Below are 22,976 nucleotides of genomic sequence, written 5' to 3' on the forward strand. Positions count from 1 at the left end.
TATTAGTAATAAAACTATAAAATTGAATATACATGAAATCACGTCCCGTGTCTCGGGGCTTACGTCTCGCTCTATCGTACTGTATAAAATGCATCACCTTACGCCCCTGCCTTTTAAAACACTATGTCAAACTAAATAAGAAGAGGCCAAAACAATTTATTTTTACTTGTTAAAACGCAACATTTTTTTAAATCGGATTTGCCTGAAGACTAAGAAGTGGTTGACTTTTCTTTTATAAAAGAAATAATATTATATTAGCTTGGTCATCATATATGACAAAGAAAGCTTAAAAGAATAATCAATATCACAAATCACAATCGTCTTCTTGACATTTACAAGCTATAATATAAAAATAAAACCTAAACTAATATTACCCATTAAGATTAATGGAGAAAAATCCGGTAATTTATATAGTTTTATGTGTTTATTTAGCCATATTCCTAATCCACTACATACTTATGACTTAAACACAAATTCTCCTACTTAATTAGTGTTATGAGCTTTAAATTATTTGTCCATACCTAAATCTTCAAATACTTTAAAAACTAAGGTTTCATGTATTTTCACTATCAAATCTCTAATGAAATCCCATTATACGTCATATTCAATTAACTATTAACTAGGATGTGCACTATTTGGATTAAATCGAAAAACCAAATCAAATCAAATCGAATTTTAATTTGGATTGTTTTTTTGTATTTTTGATTTGATTTTGGATTAATAATTTATTTTGTTTGGTTTTTTAGTTTGGTTTCGGATTTAGAAAAATGAAAACCGAAAAACCAAAAAAACCGAATTATATATATAAACCAGTTTTATCACTTTTTAGTTATTGTTATATTTTATGTTTTGACATCTATAATTGATATACTTTTAAGTATTGTGTTTTACGTTTTACTTGTGATTATTAGAAAGTATATTTAAGAGATTTANTATGATTTAGTTTATTTTTTTATGTTTGGACATCTATATATATATATATATATATTATTTATTTCAAATTGCAAATATAACTTTGTTATATTTCTAATTATTGACATAACCGATTAACCGAACCGAAAAAACCCAAACCAAAAAGAGAAAAATCAACCCAAATCAAATTTATTTTGGTTCGGATTGGGTTACACTTCTTCAGAACCAAAAACCAAAAAACCCAAATCAAATAGTACAAAATCAAACCAAAAAACCGAATGCACACCCCTACTATTAACAATAGAGATATTGTGTTATATTTTTTTAATAAATATAAGAGAAAGATAAAATATAGCAAGGCTTAATTCTTTTTTTTAGGTATTATTTGTCTATCGATCATTTTCATCTTGTTCTTCATTGCACGATCAATTTGCATTTTAAGTACCTTGTTTAGTCCTTTAATTAACTTAAGGCCTTTAGATTTTTATGGTTGCCTCGATATTACTTAAGGCCTTTAGCTACTAATATCCAATTAGGAAAGTTAAAGTTTTTTTGGATCGATTATTTATTGATCGTATTAGAGTAGAGTAGGTGAAATAGCGGCTCACGATCGGAGTATATCATGATAAGAATATTTCATCAAGACTTAAAAGAGTAAGTTTTGCATATTGTTGATCAGGCCTACACTAATGTAAGAGGTAGAACGCTAATCTTTTAATAAATGCACATGATTAGGTGTTTAAATAGATGTGGGAGCATATTTTATATGATAAATATTAGGAATGAAGTACTATAGAAAAACGTAGAAGAAGACTCACGGCGAATAAGAAGAGATAAGTTTAGATGGTTCGTACATATAAAGAGGAAGTGTGCCAAAACACTAGTAAAATAGTGTAATAATTTGACTATAATCGATTTTAAAAGAAGTAGAGATAGACGTAAGAAAATTTGAGAATAGGAAGACGATAGAGACATAATATGTTAAATCGTCAACTTACTTTTGAATAAATATAAAATAATAAAGGTTAAAAATTAGGATAAAAGAATAGTAGACAACAAAGTATTGTAGTATTGTGGAAAAGGTAGGTGATAGTCTCACTATCTCATTTTTTATTTTTCACTTGATGTCTGCTATTTGCATTAAAATTTGATTAAATTTAAATTTGCGTAAAAAAGTCTTATGTTTAAAAATAAAACATTCTCTAACAAAAACGACTTTCTATCCTAAAAAATTCAAACTTAAAATCTTTAAATTAAAAATAAAAAAAGTACTTATTATTGATTTACCTTCTCGTTTTATACTTAAAATTAGTAAATTCTATTTAGTACTACGTACTATTTTATTTACATTTTTTTCAATTATGTATTATTTTGAGTTAAATAACCATCAAAAATAGTCTTTTTATTAAGATAAAATAAAATTTACCTATTTAATGTTGAAATTACACTAAATACTAAATATATTATTCTTCAAATTTGCCTATATCTTAAATCTATCACTACTAATTATTGTAATTTGTTAAAATTAGTCCTAGATATAAAAAGTTAATCTCTGGATTAGTTATATTTATTGACCAAATTCTAAATGTAAAATATATCACTGACAATTCAGCTGCACTTTTTGTCTTTCTTCTTCCTCTCTCTCTCTCTCTCACACACACACACCACACAGAGTCACTGTACAACATTCACTTTCTCATTCCTTTGATCTATAAAGCATCAAAAAACAACTCTCCATTACTAACAACTTCTACTTCCATTCCTCTCTCACTTTTTTACAATCTTTTAAATCTTTCACCGGTAAAAATGGACCAAGTTCAGCCAATGTACCGGCCACCGCCGCCGGAGACACCCAAAGAACCTATGGAATTTCTATCTCGTTCATGGAGTCTCTCTGCTTTTGAAGTCTCTAAAACTTTAGCTCATCCTCAAGTTTTACCTAAATCACTATTTAGTGGTACCCCTTCTTATATTGGGAGTGGTAGTGGTACTATACCGGAGGATATTGCCGCCGAGTTAGATGAATCCGCCATTGTTTCCGGCAACCCTTTTTCCTTTGCTTCTTCTGAAACTTCTCAGCTTATTATGGAACGCATTATGTCTGTTTCTGTAAGTACCCCTTTTCACTGCTCTGTTTTTTACAAAAATAAAAAAACAGAGGAATTTGGGAATTTGACTTTTTTTGTTTGTTTATTTCTGTTTTCAAGTGAAACCCATTTTTTATTTTTGGATTTTTTTGGTGGGTTTTACTATTTTTTGGATTTATGGGAAAACCAAGAGCTTCTTGGTAGGAGCTGAGTTTGGGGGACATTAATGGTGACACAACTGTTACTTTATGATTTCTTGAAACCATCAACAAGTGTATTTAATTTATATTTTGCTTTTTCAGAGCTATTACTGGTTTTACTCTCTCTGGGTTTTGGTTTGATTTATTTAATATTTTAAAATCCACCAACAATCATTCTCTCCATTTCCTCTGTTATAAGAAAAAAATTAATTATTTGTCTCTTTGTTTCTGGGGTTCTGTAATTTTCAAATCCTTAATGATCGCATTTTCCTATAGTTTTTAGTACTATCTATTATTTTATTGATTGATTTTTATATTTGTGGTGTACAGCAGGATGTTTCACCACGCACATCTGGACGGCTCTCTCACAGTAGTGGACCTTTAAATGGTGGCTCTCTTACAGACAGTCCCCCTGTTTCTCCTTCTGAAATGGACGATTCTAAGGTTTGTGTTCTTTGTTTTTCTCTTAACATATGACTCAGATATTGCTTCGTTTTTCTCCATTGAATGTTTTTTCTGATACAAAGCACGAGTTTCTGAAGTTTCAGACTTGGGAGAGACAATATATCAGCTTTCTCTTTAACCAATACCCCTACAAACTTTGTACCAAATTGATGCTTTTCTTTGCTTTGTGAACAAAAGAATAGTCTTGAATCACTTGTTTAGTAAGATTTCCCCTTTTTTTAATTTGGTTTTGTAATTTCAAGAATTGATCATATATTGGCTTCCATGATAGTATTTGTTTGATTGATATCTGAAAGAAGTAATTTTTTTTTCACTAGTATAAGAAATTCATCTGTACATGATGGGCTGAAAGGACAGTGTATTCAGTATTCACTGTGATCTTCTCTGTTTAGTACTGAGAAGATTTTGGTACCTCTATAGTTTTAGTGATAGTACTGAATGTGTAAATTACCAGATTGTCCTTTGTTTAAGATGTTAATATTGGGTTACTATTAAAAAAATTCATTCTTGTTGGGAGTTATGGTGGTGGGGGAGGGGGTACTTGTTTGTGAGCCAAGAAAAAATGGTCCAATTTTCTGGTGGGTTTTTTAATTAATATGAGATTTAATGCTGTCATGAAGGTGTTTGGTTCATAAATGTTTGCTGTTAATTAAGTACCTTGCAGAATGTAGGTAATCTTTACTGGCATTATTTTTTGCTGAAATAGTGTGGTGAGACTGTTTCAATGGATGCTGACACATAGTTTTGTTGTCTTCAGTACTGTCGTGTAAACAACGTGCCGGTTAATAACCAGTATAGGAGTAGTGCTACTGCTACTAGCTCGGCTGTTACTGGTGGCGGTGGTGGTGGTGGAGGAGGGAAGACGGTGGGTAGGTGGTTGAAGGATAGGAGGGAGAAGAAGAAAGAGGAGATGAGGGCACATAATGCACAACTTCATGCTGCTGTGTCGGTTGCAGGAGTTGCTGCTGCTGTTGCTGCTATAGCTGCGGCAACTGCAGCTTCATCTGGTAGTGGAAAGGATGAGCAGATGGCGAAAACTGATATGGCTGTGGCCTCTGCTGCTACCTTGGTGGCAGCTCAGTGTGTTGAAGCTGCCGAGGCTATGGGAGCTGAGCGCGAACATCTTGCATCGGTTGTTAGTTCTGCTGTGAACGTTCGATCAGCAGGGGATATCATGACATTAACTGCAGCTGCAGCTACTGGTACACTTCTAAATTTCTCAATTATGTTAATAATATTGTGCTGTTCGTATAATACTTGCGTCTGTGGTAGGTGGTGGGTTTAATTTGTGTTATCTATATACATTCCTTAATTTATGAGTATTGTTGTGTAGCTCTACGTGGTGCGGCTACATTAAAGGCTAGAACGTTGAAGGAAGTATGGAACATAGCAGCAGTAATTCCTGTTGATAAAGGGATGGGTAGTGGCAATGGTGGTGGTAGCAATGGTAGTTCAAGTGGCGAGTTAATCCCCGAAGAGAATTTTCTTGGAATTTGCAGCAGGGAATTACTCGCACGGGGTGGTGAGCTCCTCAAACGTACACGCAAAGGTATAAATTCAATCTCTTGAATATACTAATTAATCATTCTTAAGCGATGGAGTTTCGTCTTTTTTTCCGTTTTTAATAGTTCTTTGTGTAATGCCTTATTGCAGGTGACCTGCATTGGAAGATAGTATCTGTATATATAAACAGGACAGGACAGGTAAGGCATCCTTTTTCAATAATTGTATAATAAATAGTCTTTAAGATCAAATAGTTTTCTTTGTGACAATGATTCTATGATCACAGTAGAAACTTCTTGCTGAAAATTGATGTGATGAAAAGTTAAAGTTATCGCATAATCGTATAATCGAAACAAAAGAATCTACTTTCTTACTCTGCTGATTTTTAACTTGGAGGTTTCTTTTTTTGCAGGTGATGCTAAAAATGAAGAGTAGGCATGTTGCTGGGACCATAACAAAAAAGAAAAAGAGTAAGTTTTTGCTTTGCTTTTTGTCTTTATTCCTCTTTCTCATGATGTGAACACAATTGGATTGTGGGTCTTTCCTTCTATTTTTGGGGATTTGAGAAAGCAACAAATTCCACAACTTTGATCAATGAAAAAAGATTGATAAAGTTGTCATCTTTATCATAATAGTGTGTAATGTAGTGTAGTGTAGTGTAGTGTTCTTTAGCCTTTTCCTTTTTGAATTTTTTTGTAGATTTGGTGCTGGAAGTCATGAAAGATATTCCGGCTTGGCCAGGGCGCCACTTGCTTCCGGGTAGTGACAACTTCAAATACTTCGCGTTGAAGACTGTTCTACGAGGGGTCGTTGAGTTCGAATGTAGAGATCAGAGAGAGTATGATCTATGGACTCAAGGTGTTTCAAGGTTGCTAAGTATTGCTGCAGAAAAAAACAGTAGACATAAATAATTTTGAAGTTGTTTTTTTCCAAATGTAGAAACTTGCATAATGAGTAAGTTTGATTTAGTAAGGGGCTTATGTTTTTTGCTTCTTTTGATGGGATTTTAGACTAACAAAATGCTATGATATTGGATGGGGTGTTCTTTGTTTTTTTTACTTGTGGAAGTATTTCTATTGTAAAAATGAAATTAAAAGTATATGTTATCCAAATGGGGTCCAACTTAAATTACTTTTGAAGAATATTATTTTGAGCTTATGTTATGGTCTTTGTTGTATTTCATTTTGTTAAGGATAAAGTAAAGTGAAATAAAGAAAAGATGGAAAACCATGTGATCAATGTCCTTTATTCTTTTATATATATATTTGGTGGGGAAAAGGAAAGTGGTATCTTGGACTGTGGCACAGTCAAAAAGAGAAAAAAAGATCCAATATTTAATATAATATAGTGGGATATAAAGACTTGTCTGTGATTTTATAGCACTTAATCAAATATTTGGACTTAAGCTTTTATACCTTTGTTTGTTATTGAAGCTCACATCAAGGTTTCTTTTTAGATAGATACACTTTGATTTTGTCTTGATCTATAGTAATTTCTTTTGTTTCCATTTGGAGGCACATCTTTAGTAAGAATAATATTTTTTATTCTCTGTATAAGAGATAGATCTTGGCTTTAACTCAATTCTAAAAATTAACTTATGAAAAAAGAATTGCTCAAGCTAATATTATTTGATGAAATATAACTTTTTCTTTTTACATTCGATACAACACTCTTCAATATCTCGCCTCATGTTTAGGGTCGAACATCTACAATTAGTAAAAAGGAATTAGGACGTAGTCTCTTGTACCATGCAAAGAAATAAATATTGGTCTAATATAAACCTAAAAGCTAGCTAATAATTATGAAGAGTCTCTTATATCATACAAGGAAATAATTTTTGGCCTAATATAATGTAAAAGGTAGTTAATAAGGGAAGAATTGCTCAAGCCATATTACGGAGATGGTCCTCTTCTTCATACCACGTGACCTTTTCAATATTTTCTCTTGGCATAATATATAAATATGTTTAATTTGGCCTCGACTGATAGCTATATTTAATGTCATGCAGTTTTGAATGTGTACGAACAGACAATTAAATTTTTATAAAGTTGTATGAGTATACACACGCATGTTACATGACATAATATATGCAGGATGCTGAAAATGACGCCAATTGTCATATAGGAGACCAAGAAGAATGTGCATGTCTGCTTATTCAATTTTATAAAAAATTATATGTTTAATTGTGCACACCCAAAACTAAAGAACAGAAATGATAAATAAGACCAAAATGACACATTCATTGATTCATATATGCCTTTTCTCTTTTTTATTCTACTTCAACATTTAAATTATTAAGTTAAAGAAAAAGAAAAGTGCAATCAAGTTACCAATTGAAAAAAAAAGTCACATATGGTAAGGATAAAATCTCAGACCATAGGATATCTTCCAGTTTGCTAAATAGAAAAATTATAAAACTCTATACACAAGAAAATTATAACAAATATTCTCTCAAAAACATATTTTCTTTCCAAGCAAATTGGAGTAATTATTTTTATTCACCAGAGATTCCAAGAAGAGCTAAGAAGAGGTTAACGATATCTCCGAAAAGGCAAATTGCTGCAATGACATATTCATCGTACGTGAAGTTCCTGATTAAGTTATTCGTATCGTATACTAGATATGCTGAGAATAGTAATGCTGCCAGACAACTATATACCACTCGTGCTTCACGTCCTAGATCGAGAATAAACTGTTGCATTTTGGGAAAAAAAATATGTTAGGGGAAAAAAAGGTATGAAAATATACGTATACCAACAAACATATACATACGTGCATATATATACGTATACGTACCTGCATTAGAATAAACATAAATAGGACTATTGAGGCACAAAATAAGAATGGGCCCAAAAAGCTGAAGTCTTTGCCTCTACTTGCAGCCCAAAATGTGTATAAGGTAAGGCTAACAGTTATAAGAACTGTTAGCCCAGCAGCAATCAAGATAGTTTCCCCTGTAAATAAATAAACAAAAACATTACATAAATGATGGGTTTCATAATCGAACGCGTAAAAGGATTCAATGAATTTGAAAGATGTAATAGGGTTGTAAAAGATCCAATGAATTCGAAAGATGTAACGGAAATCTCAAAATTATTAGTCATATCTAATTGTCAATCTCAATTATTCTTTTGTTTTTGCGTAAAGTTAATGTTCATATCTATTTTTCACTTATGCTACTAGCATATTTACCAAAAAAATATTTACATTTTCATCAAAGACTAATCTCCTTGTAATATTTATATGAAATAATTTGACTACTCCATAGAAAAAGAAAAAGAAGAAAGTATTCTGAAGCCAAATACTCTTGTATGGGTAGTTGAATAGGGGGATAAATCCTTTTTTCTCCTTTATATTGAATGTAGTCAATCATTTTGAGGTCATGAGAACAAAAAGTCATAGAGATGTGAGAAAATCGACGCATGCCGAGTAGACTACAATTTGTGGCACCATATCCTACCTATCCCGAAGGGAAGTCTCCATCTGGCTTACCGGTAATCTCCCATTCCCACCTTCGAGAGACTTTAATAACTATAATAACTATAACATGCCTACTTCTAATGGTTATAAAAAAAACAACCACCAAAGGTGTGATGGGGTAGTAATACTAATACCCCTCCATCTTTAACCAAATGTTACACGCTTAAGCATTGAGAACGGGTCACTTTTGTTTGGTAATACTTTACCCCTTAAAATGAGACTTTCGAACAATCCATGGATTAATCAAACTCCAAAACAGGTACATAACATCGGGTGAAAATCAAAAGAAAAAAAAATGAATGTAGATCTATTGTGTATTTGCGTAATAAAATTTTCACATTATGCATTTTATGCGACAATCAATTAATAATATTGTTGTCCAAAATATCTAATTAAAGAAATACAACAATAATATATTCAGTCCAAGGATGATGGTATACACAACTTTACTTTACTTTACCTTACGAAAATAAATATGTTGTTTTTACGTTAGACCTTTGACTCAAGATATATACTTAAAGAAATGACATAAGATTTAAACAATATATCCTAACGAGATTTTTCATACTGTGAATGTAATTTAACTTATTATAGCAGATTTAGAAAATATTACCGGCTCTTAAAGCGCAGGCTGCTCCAACAACACATGCTAGACACAAGGTGAAGACTCCCATAAGAAGATAGTTCCATGGATGTTTTTTTCCATAGCGACCCATCAAGAAGATAACTGCAAATTTTATAACAAAAATAAAATAAATCAAAATGATTAGTATAACATTTGAATTAAATCATGAACTTTGAATTGCATTTGTCTAACTTTGTTTTATACTTCATTAGTTTCAATTTATATATATTGCTTTCTTTCTTGATTTGGTTCAGAAAAAAAAAGAGGTTATTTTCTATGTTAATAGGTCATTCTTTTACCGTAATACTAATACCTCATATAACATATTTAAAACTATAAAATTTAAATAACATTTAGGTACATTAAAAGAGTTCTACTCTATCACAAACAATATGTTATGGTAACCTGCTTCAAGTCTTTGGTACCCCAATTCAATATGTTGGGAAAGCCATCACTGCTGAAGCAATTGCAATTCGTATGGCGCTAGAGAATGCTAGAGAAAAGAGATGGACAAAGGTGCAAATCTTATCAGATGCAAAAAATGTGATGGATATGGTACTACAAAGAACTATAGTCTCATGGGAGATGGAGATTACTTGTGAAGACATTTGGAACCTTATGAATTGCTTTGAAGTTGTCAATGTGACGCATATTCCAAGGTCTTGAAATTTAGTAGCACATAATTTAGCAAAAATTTCTATTTCGTTAGTACGCAAAGTTGTTTGGCTTTCCACTTTCCGTAGATGAATCGTAAGTGATGCTATCGCATCTTTTAACAATTTGAACCTTTTTATGAATTAATATAACTAGCGTGTTGGTTGTCAAAACAAAACTAAAGTAAATATTCAGCGAAAAAAGATTATATCTCAAGTTATAAATCAAAATAAAATAATCAGCCCCCCACCCCCACCTCCTCATAATTAACGTTTCTAAAAAAAATATATAAAATAAACACGATAAATAATTTGAGTCAGCTAGAACAATAGAAGTAACAATAAACGAGAATAAGGTAAGAGTGTTTTACGTATAAAAGCAATGACAAGAAGAACAATTACGGTGACTCTGCCCAAAATGGTTCTCATGTAATGTTTGACGGCCGGAGTGAAGAACATGACGGTGGCGATCACGGCGGTGAAAAAAAGTTGTGTACAGACTATAGAATAAACTTTTCTGATAAATGCCCATCTCATCTGAGGATCTTCCATCTGCCCTGGATATATTTGACCGCCATTAACGCCACCCTTGTTACCGGACTCAATGTCCGCACCACCTGGCTTGAACATCTTGTCACGTTTTGCTTCTCGAGATATCTGATAAAAAATAAAATTTGAATTTATTATAGGAGGAATAGAGTCTTGAATTATATATAGTATGTAGGAAAATAAAATAAAAAAGTAGTCGAACATATTGTTCTTTCACAAAGAAAGAAACATAAATAAGGAAAATTAAGTTTGTATTTGGTCATAAATCAAATTTATTTTTAAATGTATATTTGGTCATAATTCATGAAAATTGATCAGATTTTGAAGATTTAGTATTAAATATTTTTTAATCATAAAATTTGAATAGATTTTGAAAATCTAATTTTCAAGTTTTCAAAAAACTAACTCAAACCAGTTTTCGAGACTTGCGCATACAAGACTTCATTTTTTTTAAAGTAATTATATTGTACGTCTAAACATAATTTTGAATTCCTAAAATTGGAACCTTAAAAACTCAACTTTCATATAACAAAACGAAAGCTAAAATTATTCAATTTCACAAAATTTAAGAACATCTATTGTAGCCTTTTATTTTATATCAAATGTTGTACTTACATCTTTAAATTATAAATTTACCACTAGGGGTGGTAGAAAAAATGTGCTTAATCAAATATCAGATCAACCCCGAAAAGGGGATGAAATGATATGGGGATAATGGTGTTATTTTGACGCAGATAACAATTGTTTTTGAATGTGAAGAAGATATTGGATTTAGATGAACTATGGAGGAAGAAGAAGAAGAAGAAAGATTTTAATGAGAGCAAAAATTATTCTTGGACTTCTTGTTTACTTTCTTTTTGTAATTGTTATTAAAAAAAATGGAAATGAGAGGTTGGGAATTAATTTTGCATGCATATATGATTATTCTGCGGTTGGCGGTAACATGGAAGATAGTACGTTCAAATTTTCAAATTTTGTGTTCTAATAATGAAAATATCGAATGGTTGTTATATATTATCTTTAACCAATTGTACTTCGTTTCGATTGGATTATATCCGTATAAATCATCCATGTATATTAATGTATCTTTTATATATCATGTATATTTATTTATAAAAATTGTGTTACATATATTTACTCATATTCGCAATATAAATACTTGAGTTTTGCTACGTTGATTTCAGCTATAAATTTTTTCACTCGAAATCAATCTCAATCTTTCTTAAATTTAGTATACCGTCAAATTTAGGTGTTTTTAACAAATCTTTATCACCTCATTATGAAAATACTAATAAAATAGGAAAATTATGTAGAATAGTAAATATTTAGCCTATATTAGGTACTATAGTAATAGTTTATGAAAATTGGAATTCACGGCTACAATTTTCTTAATTCTTGTTATTCGCTTGATTTGTATAATTCGCTTGATTTATATAAATTCAGAATTTGTATAATTCAGTTCATGATTGTATAAATTCAGAAACTTTATATGTTTACCCTAGCTATTTGTATATGATTTATGAAAAATTCATAATAAATTACCCTTTTTGTGTATTGGCAAGAAAAATATACAAACGGAGTTCTGGAAAAATTTCTAATGTATAAATACATAATTTACATATACTTATCCTATTTGTATATTCGCAAGCGAAATATACAAACCGCAACCTCCATAGTAAACGAAACTATTGCTATGAAGTGCAATTATCAAAAGTCGAAATTATAACTATAGAGCCTTATTTTGTTTGTTACGTTTGTTATTGGTGAATTTTTCTCTATAATAGTCCTGACTGCCCATTAGGCCCAAATACATTGAGCCCACATATACGGGATGGGCCCAACAAATTGGGTCATCCGCTTGATGGTTTTGCAGTTCTGAGTAAACATCAAACTTAAAATTGGTTAAAGATTAGTGTTAGAATTTATAAGGGTAACTAATAGAAATCTCCTAGTTTAGGAGTTAACTACTTTGATATATGTTAGTTTGTAATATTATGAATTTTATTAGAATTTGATGCATCTAGATACATGGTGTCACACCCCTTTTTCGAACGGCGTAAGGGTTTTTCCAATTTAATTGACAGTATTGATTAGAAATTATTTTATTTTTTTTCAGAGTCGCCACTTGGAATTGAGTTATGGTGTTCCAAGTCACCTTTTATTTTAAATCCCTAATCAAAAGGAAATGACTCTTTATTATGGTCTGGGTACTAGAAATTCGGATAAGGGAATTCTGTTGATCGAGGGGAAGGTATTAGGCATCCCTCGAGTCTCATGGTTCTAGCATGGTCGCTTACTCGCTTTTATCAACTTATACTTGACTTAAATTATTTTTTGGATATATTACTACTGGCCATGATTTGCTCACATTTTTTACTGTTGAACTTTTATAGGTCTTAGCCTAGATGCGTAACTGCATTTTTGGTCTTGACATTTAGAGGCATAACTGTCTTTTTTGCATCGCACTTAATAATTTTTATCTAGAAGTCTCTACTTTAAATTAATGAAAGTTAATTGTATTATTGGACAAGGTGTGTCACCGCATCCTTGAGTTTCTTTTAATGTCTCAAAAAAAAGATGTGTAAACACATTCTTAATCGAAACAAATATTTTAACAGGTCATACATCCTAATATTTATCTATTGTTAGAAAGCTTAAACGTATTATTAGTGATTAAATTACTTTTTTACTATTGATATTCATGAACTCTATTAAAATAATAAAAAGTCTAAAATCTTAAACAAATAAAAGTTATTTCATATTCAAATTCATATAGATGCATTTACATGTTAAGTATACTTACAAGTTTTGACAAAAGACATTAAAAATAAAAAAAATAAAAAGGAGTATAACTCTTCATCTCTTAATTTTTCTAAAATAAACATCTTTAATTTTAGTTAATTTGACTAAACAAACTATTAGAATATAATTCTTTCAGGCATGGGGGTTATTTTGGTTTTATACAAGAGGTACTTAATTGATAGTAACCTACGATACGAAAGGTAACGCATAATAAAACAAATAGGAAAGGTTTCAATATTAGTGTTAAAATTAAACACACATAAAATTTAAGCAACTTCATAACATTGGAATAAAGTATTATATGGTCATGAAAATGAAACTATACAATAAAAATGAAATAATACCTTTTGTGAAAATCAATCCACGAAAAGAAAATAATCTCAATAAAAAACCACGAACTCAAAACTACGAAAACAAATCTCAAACTCAATATTTGTTTGTGAGTTGGAAAAGATATAAGATGAGAATGCTTTTTCTTTTTCTTGTCCCTGTCTAGGTGGTGTTTTTGTACGTCTGTGTATTGCTATTGTAGTATCTATTTTTCTTTTTTTCTTCTTTTTCGTGTTGATGTGTGTTGGTTGTACTAATAGGGGTGTGTTGCTGTGTTGTGTGTATATATGTTGATAGGGAGTGGTGAGTGGAGTGGGGTGTGTGGGGCAGTGGAGAAGTAAGTGGGGTGAGGGTAAGTGTAGTGGCGGAGCTAGGATTTTTAATAAGGGGTTCAAAATTTGAAGAAGTACACCACGAACTAATAGAAGAGGGTTCGACATCTACTGTATATACATAAAAAACAATGTTAACCATGTATAAATAATAATATTTTCCGCCAAAGAGGGTTCGGATGAACCCCCTAACTCTATGCTAGCTCCGCCCCTGGGTAGGTGTAGTGGGGTAGTGTGGGTAGTTTAGGTTTTTTTTTTAGATTAGATATATATTATAAAAATCCATAATAATAAAAATATTAATTAATTATTTTGAATTAATAAAATATAAAAAAAGTCAAATAGTTAGTTTAAAAATATAAATACTAGCTTATTTATTAGAATCTAAATTAAAAGAAAACATATATTTTTTTTGTAGTTTTCAAATCTTTTAAAATAAACTTACTAAAATACAATAAAAGGTACAATCTTTAATGTAGACCTAGGAGAAATATTTAACGAATAAAAATGGTGTAAAACCTTATGTTCGATCAAAAATTACATGTCTATACATAAGGTTAAAATTAAATATAATCTTTTTCAAATACATTGTATCCAAGTAGACTCACATATATCTGGATTATATATTTAATGTTTGCCAAATATATTTGCCAATCAATAACAAATTATATTGGTCAAACATTAGTTACCAAATTTATTTATGGCAAATATTTAGTTAACTCTAGTACCCATTGTTTCAACTCCCCCAAGTACAAAAAAAAACTATGGGAACACATGACTAATAAGGTGGGAGCAAAACAAGGGCCAAAATAATCAACTTTATATCAAAGCTATCAAGAAAATAACATAAGTAGTAGATTTTAGATCCTAAAATACACACAAAAAAACATAACAACAAATTCATCCATGGTGATAACTTACTCTTCTTCCCCTACTACATCCACAACAATTTTTGACATTGGAAATTATTCAACTAAGTTGTTGAATATTGAGCCACAATCATACATTAATTCTTCTTTTCCTCCTCCTCCTCCAAAGCCACTCTTGATTTCTACTCCATTACAAGGAGGAAATTTTCCAGTAATTTTATTCCTTCATGGTTACCTTCTTTACAATTACTTTTACTCTCAGCTTATCCAACATATCTCTTCTCATGGCTTCATTGTTGTTGCTCCTCAGGTTTGTTATTTTCTCTCACATTTTTGTTGTCATTTCATTGATGTTCTACAAGAATTATAATTCTGAATAATTAGAGATATTCTCTTCTTCTTTTTTTGGATAACCGTGGAGTCTGAGCTAACTTGCACCTCAGACTAATTTCATCGGTACCTACAATCAAAGATATCAGATAACTCTGTCCAACAATGCTTGGACAGTCGGAAAGAATTCTTAATAATTTGGATTTTTTTTTTGTATGTGTGGATAATTGTGGAACCAATTTTAGTGGTAAAGTATCAGATAATTCTGTTTCTTAATAATTTGGGATATTAATTCCTCTTCCTTTGCCACTAATTTCCTGATAATTTGATGCAAGTTCTTCATATAGCATTGCTTGACAAATCATGTGATACATTTGCAATTATCTCCGTAAAAAATTGTAATCGAGAGACGAAAAATATATATTAGTTGTTGATGGATACTCAATGCTGTTATGCAATATGAAACACTAGTTTGATTTGGAAAGATGATAACTTGTTGTAACAGATTGTCTGTCTTATTTTCCAGCTGATTAGTTTCGCCTATTGCAGTTACATTTTTGGTGATTTGATAATGTAAAAGCTTTTTACACTATGGATGTATAGAAGTTGTTAAACTTATTTGTAATATGCATGTGATTCTGATTCTTTGCTCTCATTTAGATATTTCATTTGCATACATTACTAGTTGTATTTGGTGGAAGGAGTAGATACAACTAAGGAAATAAAATCTACTGCTGAAATCACAAACTGGTTACCTGAAGGATTACATCATTATCTTCCCTCTCAAGTTGAGCCAAACTTGAAAAAGCTCGCGTTAGCTGGCCATAGTCGCGGGGGGAAAGCTGCATTTGGACTAGCTCTTGGTAAAGTTGCTAATGTTACTACTAATTTAAATTTCTCAGCATTGATAGGCATTGATCCTGTTGATGGTTTGGATAAAGGAATACAGACCACGCCACCCGTTCTCACATACATTCCTCAGTCTTTCAATCTAGATATGGCGGTTTTGGTAATTGGCTCGGGTCTAGGAGAAGTAAAAAGGAATCCTCTGTTTCCTGCTTGTGCTCCGAATGGAGTAAATCATCGCGATTTCTACAATGAATGTTGTAGGCCAGTGTGTTATGTTGTAGTAAAGGATTATGGACATGTTGATATGCTAGACGATGAGACGAAAGGAGTTAGAGGTAAGGCAACTTATTGTTTGTGCAAGAATGGTAAATCTAGAGAGCCTATGAGGAGATTTGTTGGAGGAATTGTGGTTGCTTTCTTGGAGGATTATTTGAAAGGGAATTCAAGTGATTTAATGGCTATTAAAGATGGATATGTTACATTACCTGTAGAGCTTCAAGATATTGATTTTCGTGTGTAGTTATTGTGTGATTTTGATTATGAAGAAATAAATCCAAGAGCTCAACTATCTTTTTTTTAAATCTCGTGATGTCTAGGCTAGCTTAGATGTATCTCGATTAATTTTATGGGTCCTGCTATCTCACACCAGCACATGTTTCTCATTATATTATCTTGAATAGTCATTTCTAATTATATTTTCATCATGCAACAAATTAATGGTCTAGTTAGATCATATTAAGCCATAGAGAAATTGATCCTGTTTATATCATTTCTGTCCCTATGAGATAGCTATTCTATACTAGATGAAGAAGGTATTGATAAAGGGCAGTCCAGTGCACAAAATATGATCAAGGGAAGGGCAGTATTGAAGGAGTGTGACATAGCTAGACTATTCAAATACAAATATTAGTGGTTGTTTCTAGTCAACTTTGTGTTCTTCCCCATGGCGGAGCCATAACGAAGGGTGTCCAGTGCTCTTTTTAAGAAGTGAAAATAAGAGTTGCTGCTGCTACTAATGAGATTTGAACACACGAACACTTTATTTATCATTCTACTTGTATATGCAAATTACAATATAACTATTCGACTCCGTACACAAGAAAACTCGAACCAAGACCCCTCATTGGTTGCTTAAAGCCCTCAACTAATTTCCATTTGACTGAGGCTATTTTCGTCTTTTCCTATCCCTCAATCAGTCGAGGGCATTCTGGTACTTTCTACTAAATCCAGATTAGGGTTTTCCTGAGCAGATTAGCCGCTCTCACACACTATATATATATTCCGCTACCTCTATTTTTTCTTTCAAACTCCATTGCCGCCTCCGTTTAGCGAAAACTCTGAGTTACTGAATTCATATTATTTTTTCTTTTCTTTTATGATTGTAGTAAGAACATTTCGATTAGTTATATTTTGCGTTTTTTCTGATCTGATTTTGAATCTCTAAATCTAGTATATTTGAGGCTGTGATGATGAATAATTATACCATCAAACTTTGAAAGTTTATATATTAAACTTGTTGATTCAAATACAATTCTCTGATGCCTCTTTCTTAGAATTAACAACTGCTGAAAACATCATTATTTATGTTTAATTATGATGAAAAGGCAATAAATTAGAGTCTCTGATGCGCTTTGTTTATAGTGTAATCAGCGCTGTACGTTGCCGATAATGAAATTTGGGGCGGAGATTATGGCACTATCATTCAATTTATCAGATGCATTGTGCATTTAGATGCCTCTACACTTATATATTTTTCATTGATTTTATGATGAATGTTCATATTCTAACTTTTCAATCACCATCGAATTTTTATTTTTGCGGGCTTTTTTTATTTTTCAAAGTAAAGTTTTTTTTTTTTAATTTAACATTAATGCTTGATTATTTTTTTATATTGCTCTTTTCTTTAATAAAATTTGATAAAAATTCACTACTTTATAAGCTATATTTATTTTTAAATTATGTTTATGTTAACTATTTTTTTTTGGCGCATCAAAAACTTCACAAATGTGATAATATTCAACTTTAAATAAAAAAAAAGGATAAGGATAAAAAATGCGCTTAAATTATGTTAAAAGGATTAAAAAAGTCATTTTGTAGTTTGATGCTTAAACTATGTGAAAGGATTAAAAATGTTATTTGTTTGTAATTTGATTCAAAAATGTTTTTGTATTAATATTTTGATTCAAAAATACCTTAAAATGCTCATTTTCTAAATAAATATATTATTTATTTTATTTTAACATATTTTTTTTAATAATATTTTTTAAAATTAGCAAATATTTATCTTCAATTTAGAAAAAAATGAAAGTATCTCTTGTTTTATAATATAATTATTCCTTTTTGTAATATAAGGATAAATTAATTATGGATATACTATAATCTTATATATGACATATATTATTTGTCCAAAGGTAGATAAAGTTATTCTATTTTAATTGATAAAATGAAATTAAAAAGAAAAAAAAATTCCTACATTTTTATTTGTTAAAGTGATTTTAAAAAGAAAAAAAACAAGAACAATGTTTTATATTAATTCGGATGTGTTTAAAAAAGTAAAATATTTATTGAAAAAACCATTTTTGACTCATTTAGTAACTATACAGTTTAAGGACATTTTGACCCTTTTCCCAATAAAAAATAATATGTAGCAATTACAAGTCATCAAATTCAAAATATAAATTTATACATGAGTCATCCTCACCCGAAACAACACTTTGACAATTTTGCTACCATTGAACTTGAACGGTTGAACTTAATCGAAAGATCAACTTGAACACTTTGCCAATTTTGTTACCATTGACTTGAACAACTAAACCTAATAAAAAGATCAAATTAAAATTGAAAATTTAATATATATCAACAACAACAACAACAACAATAAACCCAGTGAAATCCCACTAGGTGGGGTCTGGGGAGGGTAGAGTGTACGCAGACCTTATCACTACCTCGTGAAGGTAGAGAGGCTGTTTCCGGAAGACCCTCAGCTCAAGAACATCAAATCTAAGTGGCAGGAGAGATATATATAAAACATAACACCAATCCAAAAGATAGTGTATAATCAACAAATTTAATATATATCATATGTTCAAAACCAAATAAAATATTAAAAATTGAAATTCACCATTAGGCATTACTCTCTCTATTCCATATTAATCACCATTAGGCATTACTCTCTTTATTCCATATTAATTGAATTTTTTAGGTGTTTCACACTCTTTAAGAAAAGTAGATTAAGATATAAATTGAACATAGTTTTCCATTTTTACCCTTATCAATTATTGTCAAATTTATTGAAGTCATCACATTGAAAATCCAAATGAAGGGTAAAATTGGAAGAATATTTTAAAAATAGTCTTGAAGATTGAACAATTAAGTTAATTTGTAAAATGTAAAATGCTTCAAAAATTCAATTAATATGGAATGGAGGGAGTAAAACACAAAAGACATAAATCAGTAAATTAGTTTTACACTAAAATATACAACAAGTATTAAATCTTACAAACTTCAAGTTTCTCAAGATATTCCAAACTTTCTTTCACACCAATAGAATGAGTTTATTTTCTAAGTCAATCTATAGCACAAATAAGAGATTGCACTCATTTAGGAGTCAAATAGCTTCTAAATTGATCGAGAATATGACCATCAATATTAAAAACACATTTCGATGCCATACTATAATTTAATATATCTCTCCAACTCTGACTTAGCACCTCCATTTCCACAATATTTCTTTTGTTTCTTCAAGTGAAACTTAGTTATCAAAGATTTTGTTCTCACACTTTGAGAACTAGATGTATCAGATATATCATGAGATGAAGTAGATCTAGGTGGAGATGATTGAAGTAGATCTAGGTGGAGATGATTGAGAATATCTTGAATATTTTTTTTAAAATACCCTCCAAACAAAGCACTCACATAAATATTCACTTCTTTATCTATTTTTTTTGTTCTTTCTATTTTCCCCCAAATAGCTCTTCAAGTCCAAAACTAACATATATATGTCAGACCGCAACTAAACATATTAAAATATAATTTTAAACAAGAAATTAAAATCATAAATATGCCAATTAAACTATCCAATATACCTTTTTATGATTTGCTTCATAGCGGTAAAATTTAGGTTTGATTTGGGTATCAACTTCCAACCTACATATCCTTCAACATTAGAATCATTGGTTGCATAGTCTAAAGAATCTTCACATTACTTTTTTTAATTGCTTTGATTTTTTCTCTTTTGTCATGTGACATATTTAACTTAATAGTAATAATAGTACTTTCAATAAAACCAAATATACTATATTCCTTGAAATCTCTATAATAAGAGTTTTAGAATTTAAATATACCACTCAAAAACACATTCACTGCACTAACAAGAAAGAAATCAACATTAAATGGCTAGCTCCTTCCCCTTGATATAACAAACTCAATGTTGATGATGCTTTTCATATAATAGAATATTCTATATAATATTTTGTAACTATTCTATATAATATACTAATATCTTATTAACCCCAAAAATTATATATATCAATTATTAGTAATATTTTTTTTGCACTTTAAACATGTAATTCATTTGTTATTATACATGAAACGAAGGGACAAGCTATCCAATGAAAAGCATATAACTATAACATATTTTAGCACAAATCGAAGATTAAACATATCATCAAATTAGCAACATGCCTCGAACAACGAATGCACAACACAAATATCTCGCAACTAACAAATAACGATAGATTTTATTGTTTAGCTACCATATTATTATCGAGACAAGCTAGTAATTTATTTTTTTAGGAGTTACTCTTAATACATCTGCAACAAGCTGTGCAAAATCAGCATACTCATTACATTTATCGTTCAAAATCGATGACATTTTCACACAATCTTCATCTTGACAATCCAAAATTTTATCAGCAGAATACAAAATTGCAACAGCTGCAACGAAAGTCGTGCCTGCAGACAAACTTTGATTTGCATTTGGGATAATTGCTTTTACTACCAAACTATAGTCTTTATAGCAAACTTGAAGGCATTGGTTGGAATTATTTGGTTTGGTAGAAGTTTGATTATATATCAATCCCTTTACGTAGACAAGATTGTGAGCGGCCCGATCTAGGGCCGCTCCAATCATGATATACGCTAGACCTTTGGCATCGGTGTTATTGGTGTACTCGCTTGAATTATAAAGAGTTTGAGAACATAAGGTAATGTTTCGAGTCTGGGCGCACACATTGGATACTAAATCGGCATATGTGTATTGAAGTAAAATGAAGAGAATAAGAAAAAATGTTACCCATAGTGTATAGGTCATTTTTTTTTTGTTCTTGTTCAATTTTGATATTTTTTGAAATTTGTGCTAGGAAAAAAAAAGATGTAGATCCATCCTTTTATTATGATTATTGGAAAATCTGGGATTAGATTTCATTTTAGGTATGTATAATAAATATATGTATCAAATTGGTTAAAAGTTTTAAATGCTTACTATTTTGAGAGAATCTTTTCTTTCTTGTTTATAAGGAAAAGAACAAATAATTTGAATTAATTCCAATCAGATTTTATTTGAAAGATCTACAACTGGGATTTGTTAATTACTTCTTCTGTTCACTTTTACATGTCATGTTCGGACCTGACACACTTATTAAAAAAATAAAAATTAACATAACTATTATAATAAATTATCCATGTTAATTGATTTTTTATAGTATTAGTTTTTGAAAATGATTTGAGGAATAAATAAATAATTAATATTAAGGGTAAAACATGAGAAAAAAATAATTATCTTTTCTTGATATATTAAAAGTGAAAAAACAAAAATAAAATCTAATTTTAAAAAAGTGAACAAATATATAAAAAAAACAGGGGAGTAAATTTTTTCCAATTATACAAATAAAGCAATTGCATAACGAAATGGATCAAGAAAATGATGATAAAAAAGATTAGAACTATCTCATAAGAAAAAACATTTTAAAAGGAGGATGAAACCGAAAATTAGTTGTGTGGGTAAAATTATGTATTTAAAAGGCTGCCATTTTAGTATATGTTCAATGAAAGATTGAATATTGTTTATAATCACTATACATGGCCACCATCACACACAACACAGGTTTTCAAAAAGAAGAATATTCTTTTCCAAGAAAATACAAATGCGAAGAGAAAAAAATTGTCCAATGATTGATTGTTGGTTAGAATTATACATGTATAAATAAGATATAATATATAATCAGACACTCCAATTTAGTTTCAGCTATCAAAAAATCATTCTATCTTTGAATATGCACATTAAAAAACACTTCTCAAAATAAATTAGAATTTAGAATTTAGATGGTGACTAATACATCAATTATCTATATATATCAAGAGCAAAAAAAAATAATTCAAAAATAACAAAGACTTAGAAATATAATGAGTCAAAATAGCTATATAATTTATTTTTATTATAAATTGTAGCTGCATATTAAAAGAGGAGAGAGGCGAGCAAGATTGAGAGAAAGAGAAGGGAAGCGAGAGAGAGGAGAGATACAAATTGTATTTATATATCTGCTGGATAATTGTATATATGTAACTAGTATGCGTATGTAATGATTGTATTTGTACATCTGTTGATAATTGTATATATGTAATTAGTATGTATATGTATTGATGTATACAATTGTATCAATGTTGTATCAAGTTCAACATTTGTATTTGTATAATTGATTGTTATCATTTGTATTAATGTTGTATAAATGAATACATGTATATTTGTATTTTGTATCGTTGAAGAGAATTTGTATGATTGACACTTACTATTTATATTTGTATAATTGATTATTATCATTTGTATTTATATAACTTATTGTTAACATTTGTATTTCAATAACTAATTGTTATAATTTGTATATCTATAACTAATTGTTATAATTTGTATTTGTATTGAGAGAAAAAGCAGAAAAAGGTGAGAGAGAAGAGAGGAGGCAAGGAAAGGAGAGAGGAGAGAGAAAATAACAATAA

General features: G+C 30.2%; 3 protein-coding genes and 1 non-coding gene across 5 annotated transcripts; 3 read left to right on the plus strand and 1 right to left on the minus strand.

The window, feature by feature from the left end:
• The first annotated feature begins 2,580 nt into the window (after window positions 1-2,580).
• Window positions 2,581-6,322, plus strand: LOC125851846 (VAN3-binding protein-like). 2 transcript variants are annotated; one of them, XM_049531586.1, is made up of 7 exons: window positions 2,581-3,021; window positions 3,533-3,643; window positions 4,422-4,866; window positions 4,998-5,213; window positions 5,318-5,367; window positions 5,580-5,637; window positions 5,867-6,322. In XM_049531586.1, the coding sequence occupies exons 1-7, from the start codon at window positions 2,719-2,721 to the stop codon at window positions 6,076-6,078; spliced, it is 1,395 nt and encodes a 464-aa protein (XP_049387543.1). In that variant the 5' UTR covers window positions 2,581-2,718; the 3' UTR covers window positions 6,079-6,322. The 2 variants fall into 2 exon arrangements, with proteins under 2 accessions (XP_049387543.1, XP_049387542.1); XM_049531585.1 differs by having other exon boundaries at window positions 3,530-3,643; window positions 5,867-6,320.
• A 1,319-nt stretch (window positions 6,323-7,641) lies between these two features.
• Window positions 7,642-10,578, minus strand: LOC125851863 (protein LIFEGUARD 4-like). Its single transcript, XM_049531609.1, has 4 exons — window positions 10,297-10,578; window positions 9,261-9,374; window positions 7,964-8,121; window positions 7,642-7,859 (listed from the first exon to the last, which is right to left on the minus strand). The coding sequence occupies exons 1-4, from the start codon at window positions 10,553-10,555 to the stop codon at window positions 7,662-7,664; spliced, it is 729 nt and encodes a 242-aa protein (XP_049387566.1). The 5' UTR covers window positions 10,556-10,578; the 3' UTR covers window positions 7,642-7,661.
• A 4,266-nt stretch (window positions 10,579-14,844) lies between these two features.
• LOC125851858 (chlorophyllase-2-like) lies at window positions 14,845-16,506 on the plus strand. Its single transcript, XM_049531604.1, has 2 exons — window positions 14,845-15,117; window positions 15,823-16,506. The coding sequence occupies exons 1-2, from the start codon at window positions 14,845-14,847 to the stop codon at window positions 16,504-16,506; spliced, it is 957 nt and encodes a 318-aa protein (XP_049387561.1).
• A 938-nt stretch (window positions 16,507-17,444) lies between these two features.
• LOC125851897 (small nucleolar RNA snoR116) lies at window positions 17,445-17,530 on the plus strand. Its single transcript, XR_007444944.1, has one exon. It is a non-coding gene; the product is annotated as a small nucleolar RNA snoR116 (small nucleolar RNA).
• Window positions 17,531-22,976: the final 5,446 nt, after the last annotated feature.

Source organism: Solanum stenotomum, unplaced genomic scaffold (assembly GCF_019186545.1).
Source record: "Solanum stenotomum isolate F172 unplaced genomic scaffold, ASM1918654v1 scaffold30406, whole genome shotgun sequence".
Lineage (NCBI taxonomy): Eukaryota > Viridiplantae > Streptophyta > Magnoliopsida > Solanales > Solanaceae > Solanum > Solanum stenotomum.